Source organism: Coregonus clupeaformis, chromosome 37 (genome assembly GCF_020615455.1).
Source record: "Coregonus clupeaformis isolate EN_2021a chromosome 37, ASM2061545v1, whole genome shotgun sequence".
In the NCBI taxonomy this organism is placed as follows: Eukaryota; Metazoa; Chordata; class Actinopteri; order Salmoniformes; family Salmonidae; genus Coregonus; species Coregonus clupeaformis.
Genome location: NC_059228.1, coordinates 4,986,949 through 5,004,318, shown reverse-complemented (window position 1 = coordinate 5,004,318; position 17,370 = coordinate 4,986,949). Strand labels below are relative to the sequence as shown.

Here is a 17,370-nt window from a genome sequence, read left to right as displayed (position 1 = left end):
ACATGTGGTCTGCGGTTGTGAGGCCGCTTTGGACGTACTGACAAATTCTCTAAAACGACGTTGGAGGTGGCTTATCGTAGAGAAATGAACATTCAATTCAACATACAACAGTGGTGTGCAGAACGGCATCTCGGAATGCACAACTCGTTGGTCATTGTGACGGATGGGCTATTGCAGCAGACGACCACACCGGGTTCCACTCCTGTCAACTAAAATCAAGATCACCAATACTGGACAATTGAGGAGTGGAAAAGCGTCCCCTGGTCCGATGAATCACAGTTACTAGCCGGCTACCACCCAGTAATCTACCCTGCACCTTAGAGTGCTGCCCAATGTACATAGTCATTGAACACTGGTCACTTTAATAATGTTTGCATACTGTTTTACCCACTTTATATGAACAGTATATACTGATTTCTAGTCATGGCTCATCCTATATAACTACTGCTGTACACACATTTCCTATTCATATACTGTCTATACACACCTTCCTAATATTGAGTTGCAACCCCCCTCCCCCCTTTTGGCCTCAGAATAGCCTCAATTCGTCAGGGCATGGACTCTACAAGGTGTCGAAAGCGTTCCACAGGAATGCTGGCCCATGTTGACCCTAATGCTTCCCACAGTTGTGTCAAGTTGGCTGGATGTGGACCAGTCTTGATACTCACGGGAAACAGCGTTGCAGTTCTTGACACAAACCAGTGTGCCTGGCACCTACTATCATACCTCGTTCAAAGGCACTTAAATATTTTGTCTTGCCCATTCACCTTCTGAATGGCACACATACACAATTCATGTCTCAATTGTATCAAGGCTTAAAAATCCTTCGTTAACCTGTCTCCTCTCCTTCATCTACATTGATTGAAGTGACATCAATAAGGGATCATAGCTTTTACCTGGATTCACCTGGTGCCTACCAAAAGTATTCATCCCCCTTGGCGTTATTCCTATTTTGTTGCATTACAACCTGTAATTTAAATTGATTTTTATTTGGATTTCATGTAATGGACATACACAAAATTGGTGAAGTGAAATGAAAAAAATACCTTGTTTCATAAAATTCTAAAAGATAAATAACGGAAAAGTGGTGCATGCATATGTATTCACCCGTTTTGCTATGAAGCCCCTAAATAAGATCTGGTGCAACCAATTACCTTCAGAAGTCACATAATTAGTTAAATAAAGTCCACCTGTGTGCAATCTAAGTGTCACATGATCTCAGTATATATACACCTGTTCTGAAAGGCCCCAGAGTCTGCAACACCACTAAGCAAGGGGCACCACCAAGCAAGAGGCACCATGAAGACCAAGGAGCTCTCCAAACAGGTCAGGGACAAAGTTGTAGAGAAGTACAGATCAGGGTTGTGTTATAAAACAATATCCTAAACTTTGAACATCCCACGGAGCACCATTAAATCCATTATAAAAAAATGGAAAGAATATGGCACCACAACAAACCTGCCAAGAGAGCGCCGCCCACCAAAACTCACGGACCAGACACAAGGAGGGCATTAATCAGAGAGGCAACAAAGAGACCAAAGATAACCCTGAAGGAGCTGCAAAGCTCCACAGCGGAGATTGGAGTATCTGTCCATAGGACCACTTTAAGCCGTACACTCCACAGAGCTGGGCTTTACGGAAGAGTGGCAAGAAGAAAACCATTGCTTCAAGAAAAAAATAAGCAAACACGTTTGGTGTTCGCCAAAAGGCATGTGGGAGACTCCCCAAACATATGGATGAAGGTACTCTGGTCAGATGAGACTAAAATTTAGTTTTTTGGTCATCAAGGAAAACGCTATGTCTGGCGCAAACCCAACACCTCTCATCACCCCGAGAACACCATCCCCACAGTGAAGCATGGTGGTGGCAGCATCATGCTGTGGGGATGTTTTTCATCGCCAGGGACTGGGAAACTGGTCAGAATTGAAGGAATGATGGATGGCGCTAAATACAGGGAAATTCTTGAGGGAAACCTGTTTCAGTCTTCCAGAGATTTGAGACTGGGACGGAGGTTATAATATAATAATATGCCATTTAGCAGACGCTTTTATCCAAAGCGACTTACAGTCATGCGTGCATACATTTTTTTTGTGTATGGGTGGTCCCGGGGATCGAACCCACTACCTTGGCGTTACAAGCGCCGTGCTCTACCAGCTGAGCTACAGAGGACCACGGTTCACCTTCCAGCAGGACAATGACCCCAAGCATACTGCTAAAGCAACACTCGAGTGGTTTAAGGGCAAACATTTAAATGTCTTGGAATGACCTAGTCAAAGCCCAGACCTCAATCCAATTGAGAATCTGTGGTATGACTTAAAGATTGCTGTACACCAGCGGAACCCATCCAACTTGAAGGAGCTGGAGCAGTTTTGCCTTGAAGAATGGGCAGAAAACCCAGTGGCTAGATGTGCCAAGCTTATAGAGACATACCCCAAGAGACTTGCAGCTGTAATTGCTGCAAAAGGTGGCTCTACAAAGTATTGACTTTCGGGGGGTGAATAGTTATCCACGCTCAGGTTTTCTGTTTTTTTTGTCTTATTTCTTGTTTGTGTACTAGCTAGCTACACAAGCAACCGTGGTTAACATAACGCCCTGGACCAGAGCTAGTGTGTTGACTGATACATCCTGAATGAATCATGTTACTTTGCAATAATTTCAACACTTGGCATGGAGGAAAACTTATTGGCACTACATGGGAATGCTGAAGGGGCTGACAGTGTATTTTTCAACGCAGCTATATGTCAATTTGATGCCCATCTGTAGACTGGAAGAGAGCCGACAGAAGTTAACAAGTGCAGGGTCAGTCTACTCTCAAAACAACCAGTTCACCAAATGTCTCTAAAAGGGAGAAAAGCAGAAAGGTGCCACTGCAACTCTGAATATGGCAGCTCCTCCAGTCCAAGGGGCGTGACATATTTAAAGAGTAACTCATAAAAATTATTAAAAAACAGATGTTTTAGGCTTAGTTATAGCTAAACATGTCAATTCTGCTCTTTATTTTGACAGTTCATTGCAAAAGCGATATTTAGGGGGATTTTAGTAGTAATTTTAGTAGTACGTATAGCTCTTTTTGCCCCTAGCGGTTCAACTCTACCATTGAATTCGTGATGTAGAGGCACCTTGTAATTTCAAGGGAGGGGTTCGGTATGAAATACGCTCCCTTCTAGATGTGCTGGGTGGTACCAACTCAAGGTTTACTATAAAAGCAGGTGACAGCGCACCTTATTTTTCAATGGTCTTGGTAGGTGGAGTGTGCCAACATATTTTGCATGATGCTTCCTTGACTAGACTACTGACGTTACACAAAATTCAAAAGGCACATTTCCGTATATGACCAAATTCAACGTTTTTGCTTACCGTTTCATACACATCTATGTGCTTTTATGTTTATATTCATAGCTACATTCATCGTTACAAGAAATAGATGACAATGATGGTCATATCAACTCATTGTCTTTTTTTCTAATCGCTATAATAGATTGGTGGCGCAGTCTGCTAAAACAGTTGTCTCATATTTCAATGGTTGTGAGTTTTAATCCCACATGGGGCAGATATCTTATTTTTCTAAAATCAATTGGGTTTTTTCTGCTATGATTTATTGGTGGCGCAGTCTGCTAAAACAGTTGGCTCACAGTTCAATGGTTCTGAGTTTTAATCCCCCATTGGGCAGATATCTTATTTTTTCCAAATCCTTTATTTACAATATTCATCACCTGTCCACACACTTCTAATTCTGAAAAGTGAAAGCATACATGTGAGGGTTCGCCCTGGTAGTAGTTGTAGATTTTATACAGTACAAATTTAGACCACAATTGGCAATAGATGCCAGAAATTTGGGGACTTACCACTGTGAGCTAACCGTCCAGCCATATTTATTTGCGATGTACATAATTTTTTTATCAGAGCGTGCCAGTGGACTTCTGATAAATATGCTTTAGTGAGAAAGTGTTGGGATCAGGTACAACTACATTTACCCACCCCCAAAATGAATATTTACCCCCACCCACAACTTCTCACCTGAATGCATACATGTTTTTGTTTTTTCGAAGGTGTTGGGCAAATTGAAATTGGGGTTGGGAGTTACCCTTTAAACTAACAACTCTTCCGCAAAATATCAGCAACTCATCCGAGATTCTCATTATGATTCCCAGGGGGGTGAAATCATATGAAAGTAATCTTTCTGCTTCAGTCTTTGTTCCTAAGTAGGCCTACCACTGCAAATGCATGTATCAGAGTGTCTCTCCAAGGTGAGAATACTACAGGGGAAATCCTTGGGAGATTCTCAATTGGTTTTGCTCAACTCCTCCATCCTCCTTTTGAAAAAGGTCAAAGGTAATCGAGGAGAGGAAATGTAGAAACAAATGGCTTGTATGAAATTACTCTCCTTCATTAGCGGGTCATCATGCAAATGACATTTACAGGGGTGGTATCCCAAAATAAATGTGTAAAGTAGTACAAAATAAATGTAGCTAGTTGTGCTAGACATTTTATAGATAAAATAAGTAGCATATCGTTTTTAAACGTATACATGCTTTTCTCCTCGGACAAAACTACAGCTGACTCAAAGGGCGTGGCGGATTTCAAAACTCTTCCATGAAGGACTCCGGTAGGATACTCTTGTGCTTTCTCGGCGGGAGGCGGCGAGGAGGTCACTCCTCCATTCGCCTACTAGCCAATTGACACTCTCCTCGACCACTTATTGGTTTCCGGGTCACGGAGTAAAGGAGGATGGAGTCATCGATGAGAGAATGGACTTTTTTCCCCAATTGAGAATCTCCCATGTCAAAACAATACCAAAATAGTCAATACACCTTTCAATATACCTAATTATATATTCAATATATGGAAACAACTAAAAAGAGATTCTCCGGTCCCCGAAAATTGCATACTGCGTCACGTGTAGATATGTGCTCCACGTCATTGCTCCCTCTCTCGCGCTACAGTGGATGCATCAAGTGCATCTTGCTGGCTGTCACTCATACTTAAAAAATACTTAGTAGTCGCCAAAGTTCCGGAGCATGTCTTTAATGTATTTACACTTTAGTATGTCAATAGACCATTAGACCAAAAACCACTGACTTTAATGTACATTTCTGTTTAATGCACTTGTGATTACATAGAAACAGGCAGTTTAGTGATTCATTCATTCATTATAAAATAACAGTACTACAAAAATCACCTTTCAAAATGCCCTAATAAAAGCTCTTTTACAAAAAAAGGAAAGACATAGTAAAATACATGTTGTGAACAGGAGGCCACTGTATAGAAAGAGTTACTTAGCTCCTGTTCTTGTGTAACTAGCTATGGAATGCAGTCATGGCATTAGATATATCTGGGATGCTGTATGTGAATGAAGAGAGAGGTCCTTGATTGAAACTGATGTACATTAAAATACAAGAGCGGTAGGCAGTGGATACAGTCTATACAATACATGGAGTCTAAACACTTTAAGGCCTTGGTAGACTGACTCTTGCTGCTGTTTCAATCTATGAGAACACATTAATACATTAATGTAACAGTTGAGGACACGCATTGTGACAGTGATAAAGGACAAAGTATCAGACTTTTTGGCTTTGGTGTCAAAACTAAAGAATTACGTTTCCATGAAGAAAGTATTGATTAGAAATGTGTAGTGGACCAAGTCTTTGACAAGTTCTATTGGCCTCCTAAAAACAAACACAGAGAGGAGGCACTGACATGAGTTCTATCAACCGTCTGATTCAATTAAGGACAAGAAACACAATACAGTAACTGTTAATCAGTGACAAAGTTAGACTAACTGTGTGGCCACATGGGACTTTCTCTGATACGCTCTCCCACATTTCACTATCTCTCAGCCCTTATAAAAACTCTTACAAACACAATCTTTCCTCTGATAGTAGTTAAGTCATTGTATAGCTTCAGAGATACATTTCATAAGAAACATAAGAGTAGGGTAATCTTGATCCAAAATCAAAAGAAGGGTAAAACAATACAGACATAAAAAACATTACTCTATAAAATAATTGGGCTCTCTTGGTACAGGGGTACAACTAAGATATGGCAAAAAATATTTGACGGACGACACACAATAGAATGAGAGGATTATGTGGTTTGATTGATTTTCACAGAGTCGGCATCCAAAATGGCATCCTATGCCAGGGGTCTTCAAACTTTTCTTGCCCAGGGACTCCGGCCCAGGCAAAATAAAAATAAGATCTTATCAGGTGAATGATAATGGCAAGGAGAGATTATTAACATTTTAAAATGAATAGATTTGGTAGATAGTTTTTCATTATTTTTACCTCACCACAGTTATAATTAGCGACATTCAGAAAAACATTGAAATAATAAACAAAATTCCACAAATAAACAAAACAAACATATGTTTGAACTAAATCAACTGACCCTGCATCTTTGCCTGTGCTACAAACTTGTTGAGTCTAGTGGATGTCTCATCCTAACTAGACATTTGAACCATTCACAAGACATGGCATCCATGTCTCATCTAGCAAGGCAGCTATTTGGAGAAACAGGTTTCCAGAACATTTCCAGACGTTTCTAAAGGTTTGAAAAACCCAGTAGAAAAAGGTGGGTAGGTCAGAGAAGGCAGTAACAGTCTACAGTCAAAGACAGATGTGATAGAAACAGACATCCTGCAGTAGCTGGGTCAGGTTCTCTCACCCTGGGTATATACAAGGCAGACCAGAGCCCCTTTAAAAGAACATGGTTGTGTTCAGTAGGCACAAAACGGAAGATAACTGTCCGAAACGTGTTTGTGTGTGTTAAAGGAGCTACTATCTGAACTTGTCCAATAAAAAACACTTGTTTTCATGTTGTTGCGAAACGCTTTGCTACAATTTGTCCTAATGAACATGACCCATTTAAAGGCTGGGTGAACAGGTCCATCCATGGGAACTGACTGTGTAAGGAGGTCCAGAGTATTCTGAAAAGAGGAGTGGGTCGCAGTCTCACTGCAGAGGGCTGTCGAACACAGAGTCAGGCAGGACCGAGATCTTCAATTTCTTCTCTGGCCAGCTGTATTCCTTCGGTAACTTGGTCTGGAAGGAGGAATCAAAACAGGATAAAATGTATTAATGACAGATACAGAACCAAGTTTAAATTCTGGAAACTTTGCAGGGTTTTTCCTTCCCTGACTATTATTGGAATCCTCCAACCAGGATTTCTGAAAAATCTAGGAACTTTTCTGGAATCTTCCCACCGTAATATTACAGGATTACCGAACAGCTTCTTTATAGGCCGAGGCTGCAGATCCATAGGTAGCCCCCCCCCCCGGAAGCTTTCCCCAGAGCCGAAGACCCGAATCAAATTCTGCGCATGGATTTCCTTACCTCTACTTTATGCACAAATTTCTATGGTCACCCCCCCGTCACATTTCTCACAGTTAATCGTGAGTGATAATTCTTCAAGTTTTACTGGTGAAACGTCCATGCAGCATCTGCATGCCAACCGTTTGATCTCAATCAGTTTCATGGGAATATGCATTTATATGAGTGTTGATTTGAATTACATTGCATTTGGAAAGTATCCAGAACCTTGACTTTTTCCACATTTTGTTACGTTACTTATCCTAAAAAGGGATTAAATTGGTTTTTCCCTCATCTACACACAATACCCCATAATGACAAAGCAAAAACAGGTTTTTAGAAATTTTTGCAAAAAATAAACAAATAAACTGAAATATCACATTTACATAAGTATTCAGACCCTTTACTCAGTACTTTGTTGAAGCACCTTTGGCAGCGATTACAGCCTCATGTCTTCTTGGGTATGACGCTACAAGCTTGGCACACCTGTATTTGCTGAGTTTTTCCCCCATTCTTCTCTGCAGATCCTCTCAAGCTCTGTCAGTTTGGATGGAGAGCGTCGCTGCACAGCTATTTCAGGTCTCTCCAGAGATGTTTGATCAGGTTCAAGTCCGGGCTCTGGCTGGGCCACTCAAGGACATTCAGAGACTTGTCCTGAAGCCACTCCTGCGTTGTCTTGGCTCTGTGCTTAAGATCGTTGTCATGTTGGAAGGTGAGGTCTGAGGTCCTGAATACTCTGGAGCAGGTTTTCATCAACGATCTCTCTGTACTTTGCTCCGTTCATCTATCCTTCGATCCTGACTAGTCTCTCTGACACTGCCGCCAAAAGATATACCCACAGCATGATGCTGCCACCACCATGCTTCACTGTAGGGATGGTACCAGGTTTACTCCAGACGTGATGCTTGGGATTCAGGCCAAAGAGTTCAATCTTGGTTTCATCAGACCAGATAATCTTGTTTCTCATGGTCTGAGAGTCCTTTAGGTGCCTTTTGGCAAACTCCAAGCTGGTTGTCATGTGCCTTTTACAGAGGAGTGGCTTCCATCTGGCCACTCTACCATAAAGGCCTGATTGGTAGAGTGCTGCAAAGATGGTTGTCCTTCTGGAAGGTTCTCCCATCTCCACAGAGGAATTCTGGAGCTCAGTCAGTGTGATCATCAGGTTCTTGGTCACCTCCCTGACCAAGGCCCTCCTCCCCCGATTGCTCAGTTTGGCTGGGGGCCAGCTCTAGGAAGAGTCTTGGTGGTTCCAAACTTCTTCCATTTAAGAATGATAGAGGCCACTGTGTTCTTGGGGACCTTCAATGCTGCAGACATTTTTTGGTACCCTCCCCCAGATCTGTGCGTCGACACAATCCTGTCTCAGAACTCTATGGACAATTTGTTTGACCTGATGGCTTGGTTTTTGCTCTACATGCACTGTCAACTGTGGGACCTTATATAGACATGCGTGTGCCTTTCCAAATCATGTCCAATCAATTGAATTTACCACAGGTGGACTCCAATCAATTTGTAGAAACATCTCAAGGATGATTAATGGAAACAGGATGCACCTGAGCTCAATTTTGAGGGTCTGAATCCTTATGTAAATAAGGTATTCCAGTTGTTAAATGTTACAACATTTGAAAAAAATTCTGAAAACCTGTTTTCGCTTGGTAATTATTGGGTATTGTGTGTAGATTGATGAAGAAAACAATAATTTAATCAATTTTAGAATAAGGCTGTAACATAACAAAATGTGGAAAAAGTCAAGGGGTCTGAATACTTTCCGATGGTGTTAAACTGTAGAATACCGGTGTTTGTTTCAATCACACCCTTTACTTTTTCCACATTTTGTTGTGTTACAGCCTGAATTTAAAATTGATACATTTAGATTTTTTTGGGTTGCTAGCCTACACACAATACCCCGTAATGTCAAAGTGGAATTATGGTTTTTTGAAATTTTTACAAATTAATTACAAATGAAAAGCTGAAGTGTCTTGAGTCAATAAGTATTCAACTCCTTTGTTATGGCAAGCCTAAATAAGTTCAGGAGTAAAAATTTGCTGTGCAATAATAGTGTTTATCATGATTCTTGAATGACTACATCATCTCTGTACCCCACACATACAATTATCTAAGGTCCCTCAGTCTAGCAGTGCATTTCAAACACAGATTCAACCACAAAGACCAGGGACGTTTTCCAATGCCTTGCAAAGAAAGGCACCTATTGGTAGATGGGTAAACATAAACAGACATTGAATATCCCTTTGAGCATAGTGAAGTTATTAATTACACTTTGGATGGTGTATCAATACACCCAGTCACTACAAAGATAAAGGTGTCCTTCCTAACTCAGTTGCCTGAGAGAAAGGAAACCGCTCAGGGATTTCACCATGAGGCCAATGGTGACTTTAAAACAATTACAGAGTTGAATGACTGTGATAAGAGAAAACTGAGGATGGATCAACAACATTGTAGTTACTCCACAATAATAACCTAATTGACAGAGTGAAAAGAAGGAAGCCTGTACAGAATATACAGTCGGAAGTTTACATACACTTAGGTTGGAGTCATTACGTTTTGGCAAGTCGGTTAGGACATCTACTTTGTGCATGACACAAGTAATTTTTCCAACAATTGTTTACAGACAGATTATTTCACTTATAATGAACTGTATCACAATACCAGTGGGTCAGAAGTTTACATAAACTAAGTTGACTGTGCCTTTAAAAAGCTTTTAGAATTCCAGAAAACTATGTCATGGCTTTAGAAGCTTCTGATAGGCTAATTGACATCATTTGAGTCAATTAGAGGTGTACCTGTGGATGTATTTAAAGGCCTACCTTCAAACTCAGTGCCTCTTTGCTTGACATAATGGGAAAATCTAAATAAATCAGCCAAGACCTCAGAAACATTTTTGTAGACATCCACAAGTCTGGTTCATCCTTGGGAGCAATTTCCAAACGCCTGAAGGTACCACGTTCATCTGTACAAACAATAGTACGCAAGTATTAACACCATGGGTTCTGTGTCCTAGACATGCACATACTTTGATGTGAAAAGTGCAAATCAATCCCAGAACAACAGCAAAAGACCTCGTGAAGATGCTGGAGGAAACAGGTACAAAAGTATCTATATCCACAGTAAAACAAGTCCTATATCGACATAACCTGAAAGGCCGCTCAGCAAGGAAGAAGCCACTGCTCCAAAACCGCCATAAAAAAGCCAGACTACGGTTTGCAACTGCACATGGGGACAAAGATTGTACTTTTTGGAGAAATGTCTCCTGTTCTGATGAAACAAAAATTGAACTGTTTGGCCATAATGACCATTGTTATGTTTGGAGGAAAAAGGGGGTGCCTAGCAAGCCGAAGAACACCATCCCAACCGTGAAGCACGGGGGTGGCAGCATCATGCTGTGGGGGTGCTTTTCTGCAGGAGGGACTGGTGCACTTCACAAAATAGATGGCATCATGAGGAAGGAAAATTATGTGGATATATTGAAGCAACATCTCAAGACATCAGTCAGGAAGTTAAAGCTTGGTCGCAAATGGGTCTTCCAAATGGACAATGACCCCAAACATACTTCCAAAGTTGTGGCAAAATGGCTTAAGGACAACAAAGTCAAGGTATTGGAGTGGCCATCACGAAGCCCTGACCTCAATCCTATAGAAAATGTGTGGGCAGAACTGAAATAGCGTGTCCGAGCAAGGAGGCCTATAAACCTGACTCAGTTACACCAGCTCTGTCAGGAGGAATGGGCCAAAATTCACCCAAATTATTGTGGGAAGCTTGTGGAAGGCTACCCGAAACGTTTGACCCAAGTTAAACAATTTAAAGGAAATGCTACCAAATACTAATTGAATGTATGTAAACTTCTGACCCACTGGGAATGTGATTAAATAAATAAAAGCTGAAATAAATCATTCTCTCTACTATTATTCTGACATTTCACATTCTTAAAATAAAGTGGTGATCCTAACTGACCTAAGACAGGGAATATTTACTAGGATTAAATGTCAGGAATTGTGAAAAACTGAGTAAAAATGTATTTGGCTAAGGTGTATGTAAACTTCCGACTTCAACTGTAAATATTCCAAAACATGCATCCTGCTACAAGGCACTAAAGTAAAACTGCAAAAAATGTGGCAAAGCTATTTACTTTTTGTCCTGAACATAAAGTGTTATGGTTGGGGCAAATCCAAATCCAACACATTACTGAGTCCCACTCTCCATATTTTCAAGCATGGTGGTGGCTGTATCATGTTAAGGACTGGGGAGTTTTTCAGGATAAAAAAGAAACAGAATGGAACTAATTACAGACAAAATTCTAGAGGAAAACATGGTTCAGTCCAGTCTGCTTTCCACCAGTCACCAGGAGATGAATTCACCTTTCAGAAGGACAATAACCTAAAACACAAGGCCAAATCTACACTGGAGTTGCTTACCAAGAAGACAGTGAATATTCCTGAGTGTCCACATTACAGTTTTGACTAAAACTGTTTTAAAATCTATGGCAAGACCTGAAAATGTCTTTCTTGCTATGAATAACAACCAATTTGACAGAGCTTGAAGAATTTAGAAAAGAATACATTGGAAAATGTTGCACAATCCAGGTGTGGAAAGCTCTTAGAGAGTTATCCAGAAAGACTCACAGCTGTAATCGCTGCGAAAGGTGGTTCTACAAAGTATTGACTGAGGGGTGTGAATACTTATGTAAATTAGAGATTTCATTTTAAATAAATGTGTTAAAATTTCTAAAAACATGTTTTCACTGTCATTATAGGGTATTGTGTGTAGATTGGTGAAAAACAAAATAAATGGATCAATTTTGAATTCAGGCTGTAACAACAAAATGTGGAATAAGTCAAGGGGTATGAATACTTTCTGAAGGCACTGTATATTGCCTAGAGTCATGTGCAGTTGAATTTTGGCCGCATGAAAGAAAAATGCAACCATTCGCACAATCATCCATAAATATCATAAGAAATGAGGTGGTCTTTTTTGTCTTACAGTAACGTTATATGGTATTATATTCTGTTCTGTTGTGTAGAATACTATCATTGATCTCGCAGACATTGATTCAGCTTAGATCTAACTTTATTAAACAAGTACCATTCTCAATTCATCACACAGAGCAGCCGAACGAGTAGAGCTTTAGCTGTCGGGAAGAGGGTTCCAGGGAACTCAGATCTGCAGCCACTCCATTATATATATTACCCCTGTAAAGAATGGTAAAAGGTGTTTCCCTCACCTCCTCTCGAGTGTTGAGCTCCGATAGATCTCCAAGCATCTGTTCAACAAACTCCTCAGTCAGCAATATCTGAGGAGCAGATATGGTAACATAAGTACATGCAGTAAGTACATGCAGCAAGTATTCACTTGAAGCAGTTTGTGTGTGTACCAGGAGCCAGTGTGTGTTTACCTGTAGCCAGGGTCCATGTGCGGCATACGGGTGTTCCTCAGTAGCAAAGGCCCCCTCTACTCCAGTGGATACAAAGGTGATGGCTGTGTCTCCATTTATACTCTTATAGGTGAAGTGTCTACCATGGAGCAAACGACCCCTAAGCACAGAAGATGACCAGCACAACAATCATTAAACGTCACTGAATACATACTGTATTGTAAGACGTCTGCTGGGTTGGAGAACCTTGCTTCTTCTCACCCACCGTCTCGCTCACTCACTCCATCCATCCATCTCAGACACCGCCTCCCTATCTCTCCTGCTTTCACAAACAAAGGGCTCAGATGACCCTGGTCTTGTTTTATGTAATCTGTATGCATGTGGGAAGACCCAGGCTCACCCCCAACTCCAGTGCGCGTACCTGAGACAGAGGGGCAGCAGTGTTCCTGACTCCTGGTTGAATTTCAGATGAACACTCTCCAGTTGTCTGGTACGAACTAGCTCGTGAGGAACGATGGCCGCTGAACTCTCACTCTCCAGACTGTCCTTACGACTTCTAGAGAAAGCGAGAGAAGGAGAGTCAGAAAGAGATTTAAATGACCGCTTACGTACTTACGTTCAGGGGAAACAAGTCCGATTGTGGCCTGTAGCTCCCTATAAAGTGTGTGAATGAGATCGCTATGGAACTGGACATGTGCATAAGCACCTTACCCCTCATCTCGGCTTTCTCTTACCTGTGATACTGCTGGCTTTGTAATGGCCATTGTTTCTCTATGGAGAAACCAGGGGGAGAATTGTACCACATACAATTTCATACACCTATGTCCCAATACTGCGTACACACTGGGGTCTCATGGCGTGGTCTCTGGCTGGGTTAAGGGGAGGGGTACGCATGTGTATAGTCTACTCTAGAGAACACTACAAAGGAGGGGGTGAAAGCTGTTGATGTGACATCACCGCTTCAGAGGAAAGAGAAAAACATGAGTGGCGTGTGTGTGCCTCTATGCTGACTCAGAATGAAAGTTTGGAGTGGGAAAGTGAGTAAACAGCAGCTGCACTGTGTGTGTATGTACTCACTGAGGCCTGTCATGTCCTTGTTTCTGTGAGTTGATAGGGGGTAGTGCTGCTTTAGTGTTGAACTCCAGTCCTTTCCTCAGGGCTTCTCTGATCTGCTCTGTATCTGCAGGGGACAAACCATTGGGTTAGTTTTGGGACATACAGTAACATTAGGACACAAAACCACTCAGATAGGACTTAAATCACCATATTGCTTACACTTATCTGGGTAGTGTCCAATAGGGCACACACAATATACACTATCAATCAGAAGTTTGGACACACCTACTCATTCAAGGGTTTTTCTTTATTAATTTTTTATTTTTTACATTGTAGAATAATAGTGAAAATGTCAAAACTATGAAATAACACATATGGAATCATGTAGTAACCAAAAAAGTGTTAAACAAATCAAAATATATTGATGACAGCTTTGCACATTCTTAGTATTCTCTCAACCAGCTTCATGAGGTAGTCACCTGGAATGCATTTCAATTAACAGGTGTGCCTTCTTCAAAGTTAATTTGTGGAAGGTATTTCCTTCTTAATGCGTTTGAGCCAATCAGTTGTGTTGTGACAAGGTAGGGGAATACAGAAGACAGCCCTATTTGGTAAAAGATAAAGTCCATATTATGGCAAGAACAATTCAAATAAGCAAAGAGAAACAACAGTCTATCATTACTTTAAGACATGAAGGTCAGTCAATACGGAACATTTCAAGAACTTTGAAAGTTCCTTCAAGTGCAGTCGCAAAAACCCTCAAGCGCTATGATGAAACTGGCTCTCATGAGGACCACCACAGGAATGGAAGACCCAGAGTTACCTCTGCTGCAGAAGATACGTTCATTAGAGTTACCAGCCTCAGAAATTGCAGCCCAAATAAGTGCTTCACAGAGTTCAAGTAACAGACACATCTCAACATCAACTGTTCAGAGGGGACTGTGTGAATCAGGCCTTCATGGTCGAATTGCTGCAAAGAAACCACTACTAAAGGACAACAACAATAAGAAGAGACTTGCTTGGGCCAAGAAACACGAGCAATGGACATTAGACCGGTGGAAATTTGTCCTTTGGTCTAGAGTCCAAATTTGAGATTTTTGGTTCAAACCGCTGTGTCTTTGTGAGACGTGGTGTGGGTGAACGGATTATCTCTGCATGTGTAGTTCCTACCGTAAAGCATGGAGGAGGTGGTGTTATGGTGTGGGGGTGCTTTGCTGGTGATGTATTTAGAATTCAAGGCACACTTAACCAGCATGGCTACCACAGCAATCTGCAGCGATATGCCATCCCATCTGGTTTGGCCTTAGTGGGACTATCCTTTGTTTTTCAACAGGACAATGACCCAACACACCTCCAGGCTGTGTAAGGGCTATTTGACCAAGAAGGAGAGTAATGGGGTGTTGCATCAGATGACCTGGCCTCCACAATCCCCCGGCCTCAACCCAATTGAGATGTTTTGGGATGAGTCGGAAGGCTGAGTGAAGGAAAAGCACCCAACAAGTGCTCAGCATATGTGGGAACTCCTTCAAGACTGTTGGAAAAGCATTCCAGGTGAAGCTGGTTGAAAGAATGCCAAGAGTGTGCAAAGCTGTCATCAAGGCAAAGGGTGGCTATTTGAAGAATCTCAAATATAAAATATATATACACTGCTCAAAAAATAAAGGGAACACTTAAACAACAAAATGTAACTCCAAGTCAATCACACTTCTGTGAAATAAAACTGTCCACTTAGGAAGCAACACTGATTGACAATAAATTTCACATGCTGTTGTGCAAATGGAATAGACAACAGGTGGAAAATATAGGCAATTAGCAACACACCCCCAATAAAGGACTGGTTTTGCAGGTGGTGACGACAGACCACTACTCAGTTCCTATGCTTTCTGGCTGATGTTTTGGTCACTTTTGAATGTTGGCGGTGCTTTCACTCTAGTGGTAGCATGAGACGGAGTCTACAACCCACACAAGTGGCTCAGGTAGTGCAGCTCATGCAGGATGGCACATCAATGCGAGCTGTGGCAAGAAGGTTTGCTGTGTCTGTCAGCGTAGTGTCCAGAGCATGGAGGCGCTACCAGGAGACAGGCCAGTACATCAGGAGACGTGGAGGAGGTCGTAGGAGGGCAACAACCCAGCAGCAGGACTGCTACCTCCGCCTTTGTGCAAGGAGGAGCAGGAGGAGCACTGCCAGAGCCCTGCAAAATGACCTCCAGCAGGCCACAAATGTGCATGTGTCTGCTCAAACGGTCAGAAACAGACTCCATGAGGGTGGTATGAGGGCCCGACGTCCACAGGTGGGGGTTGTGCTTACAGCCCAACACTGTGCAGGACGTTTGGCATTTGCCAGAGAACACCAAGATTGGCAAATTCGCCACTGGCGCCCTGTGCTCTTCACAGATGAAAGCAGGTTCACACTGAGCACGTGACAGACGTGACAGAGTCTGGAGACGCCGTGGAGAACGTTCTGCTGCCTGCAACATCCTCCAGCATGACCGGTTTGGCGGTGGGTCAGTCATGGTGTGGGGTGGCATTTCTTTGGGGGGCCGCACAGCCCTCCATGAGCTCGCCAGAGGTAGCCTGACTGCCATTAGGTACCGAGATGAGATCCTCAGACCCCTTGTGAGACCATATGCTGGTGCGGTTGGCCCTGGGTTCCTCCTAATGCAAGACAATGCTAGACCTCATGTGGCTGGAGTGTGTCAGCAGTTCCTGCAAGAGGAAGGCATTGATGCTATGGACTGGCCCGCCCGTTCCCCAGACCTGAATCCAATTGAGCACATCTGGGACATCATGTCTCGCTCCATCCACCAACGCCAAGTTGCACCACAGACTGTCCAGGAGTTGGCGGATGCTTTAGTCCAGGTCTGGGAGGAGATCCCTCAGGAGACCATCCGCCACCTCATCAGGAGCATGCCCAGGCGTTGTAGGGAGGTCATACAGGCACGTGGAGGCCACACACACTACTGAGCCTCATTTTGACTTGTTTTAAGGACATTACATCAAAGTTGGATCAGCCTGTAGTGTGGTTTTCCACTTTAAATTTGAGGGTGACTCCAAATCCAGACCTCCATGGGTTGATACATTTGATTTCCATTGATAATTTTTGTGTGATTTTGTTGTCAGCACATTCAACTATGTAAAGAAAAAAGTATTTAATAAGATTATTTCATTCATTTAGATCTAGGATGTGTTATTTTAGTGTTCCCTTTATGTTTTTGAGCAGTGTATTTGTTTAACACTTTTTTGGTTACTACGTGATTCCATATGTGTTATTTCATAGTTTTGATGTCTTCACTATTATTCTACAATGTAAAAAATAGCAAAAATAAAGAAAAACCTGTCCAAACTTTTGACTGGTACTGTATGCATGTATGTATATACAGTGGGGAGAACAAGTATTTGATACACTGCCGATTTTGCACGTTTTCCTACTTACAAAGCATGTAGAGGTCTGACATTTTTATCATAGGTACACTTCAACTGTGAGAGATGGAATCTAAAACAAAAATCCAGAAAATCACATTGTATGATTTTTAAGTAATTAATTTGCATTTTATTGCATGACATAAGTATTCGATCACCTACCAACCAGTAAGAATTCCGGCTCTCACAGACCTGTTAGTT

General features: G+C 41.9%; 1 protein-coding gene across 2 annotated transcripts in view; it reads right to left on the bottom strand.

The window, feature by feature from the left end:
• Positions 1 to 5,062: 5,062 nt before the first annotated feature.
• Positions 5,063 to 17,370, bottom strand: part of LOC121553314 (suppressor of fused homolog) — a 24,596-nt gene continuing 12,288 nt past the window's right edge. For both annotated transcript variants that reach the window (XM_041866337.2, XM_041866336.2), the window contains exons 8-12: positions 13,771 to 13,873; positions 13,115 to 13,249; positions 12,715 to 12,853; positions 12,544 to 12,612; positions 5,063 to 7,040 (exon numbers count right to left, since the gene is read on the bottom strand). In XM_041866337.2, the coding sequence (XP_041722271.1) occupies positions 6,951 to 7,040; positions 12,544 to 12,612; positions 12,715 to 12,853; positions 13,115 to 13,249; positions 13,771 to 13,873 (536 nt within the window). In that variant the 3' untranslated portion in view covers positions 5,063 to 6,950. The remainder of the gene's footprint in view (positions 7,041 to 12,543; positions 12,613 to 12,714; positions 12,854 to 13,114; positions 13,250 to 13,770; positions 13,874 to 17,370) is intronic.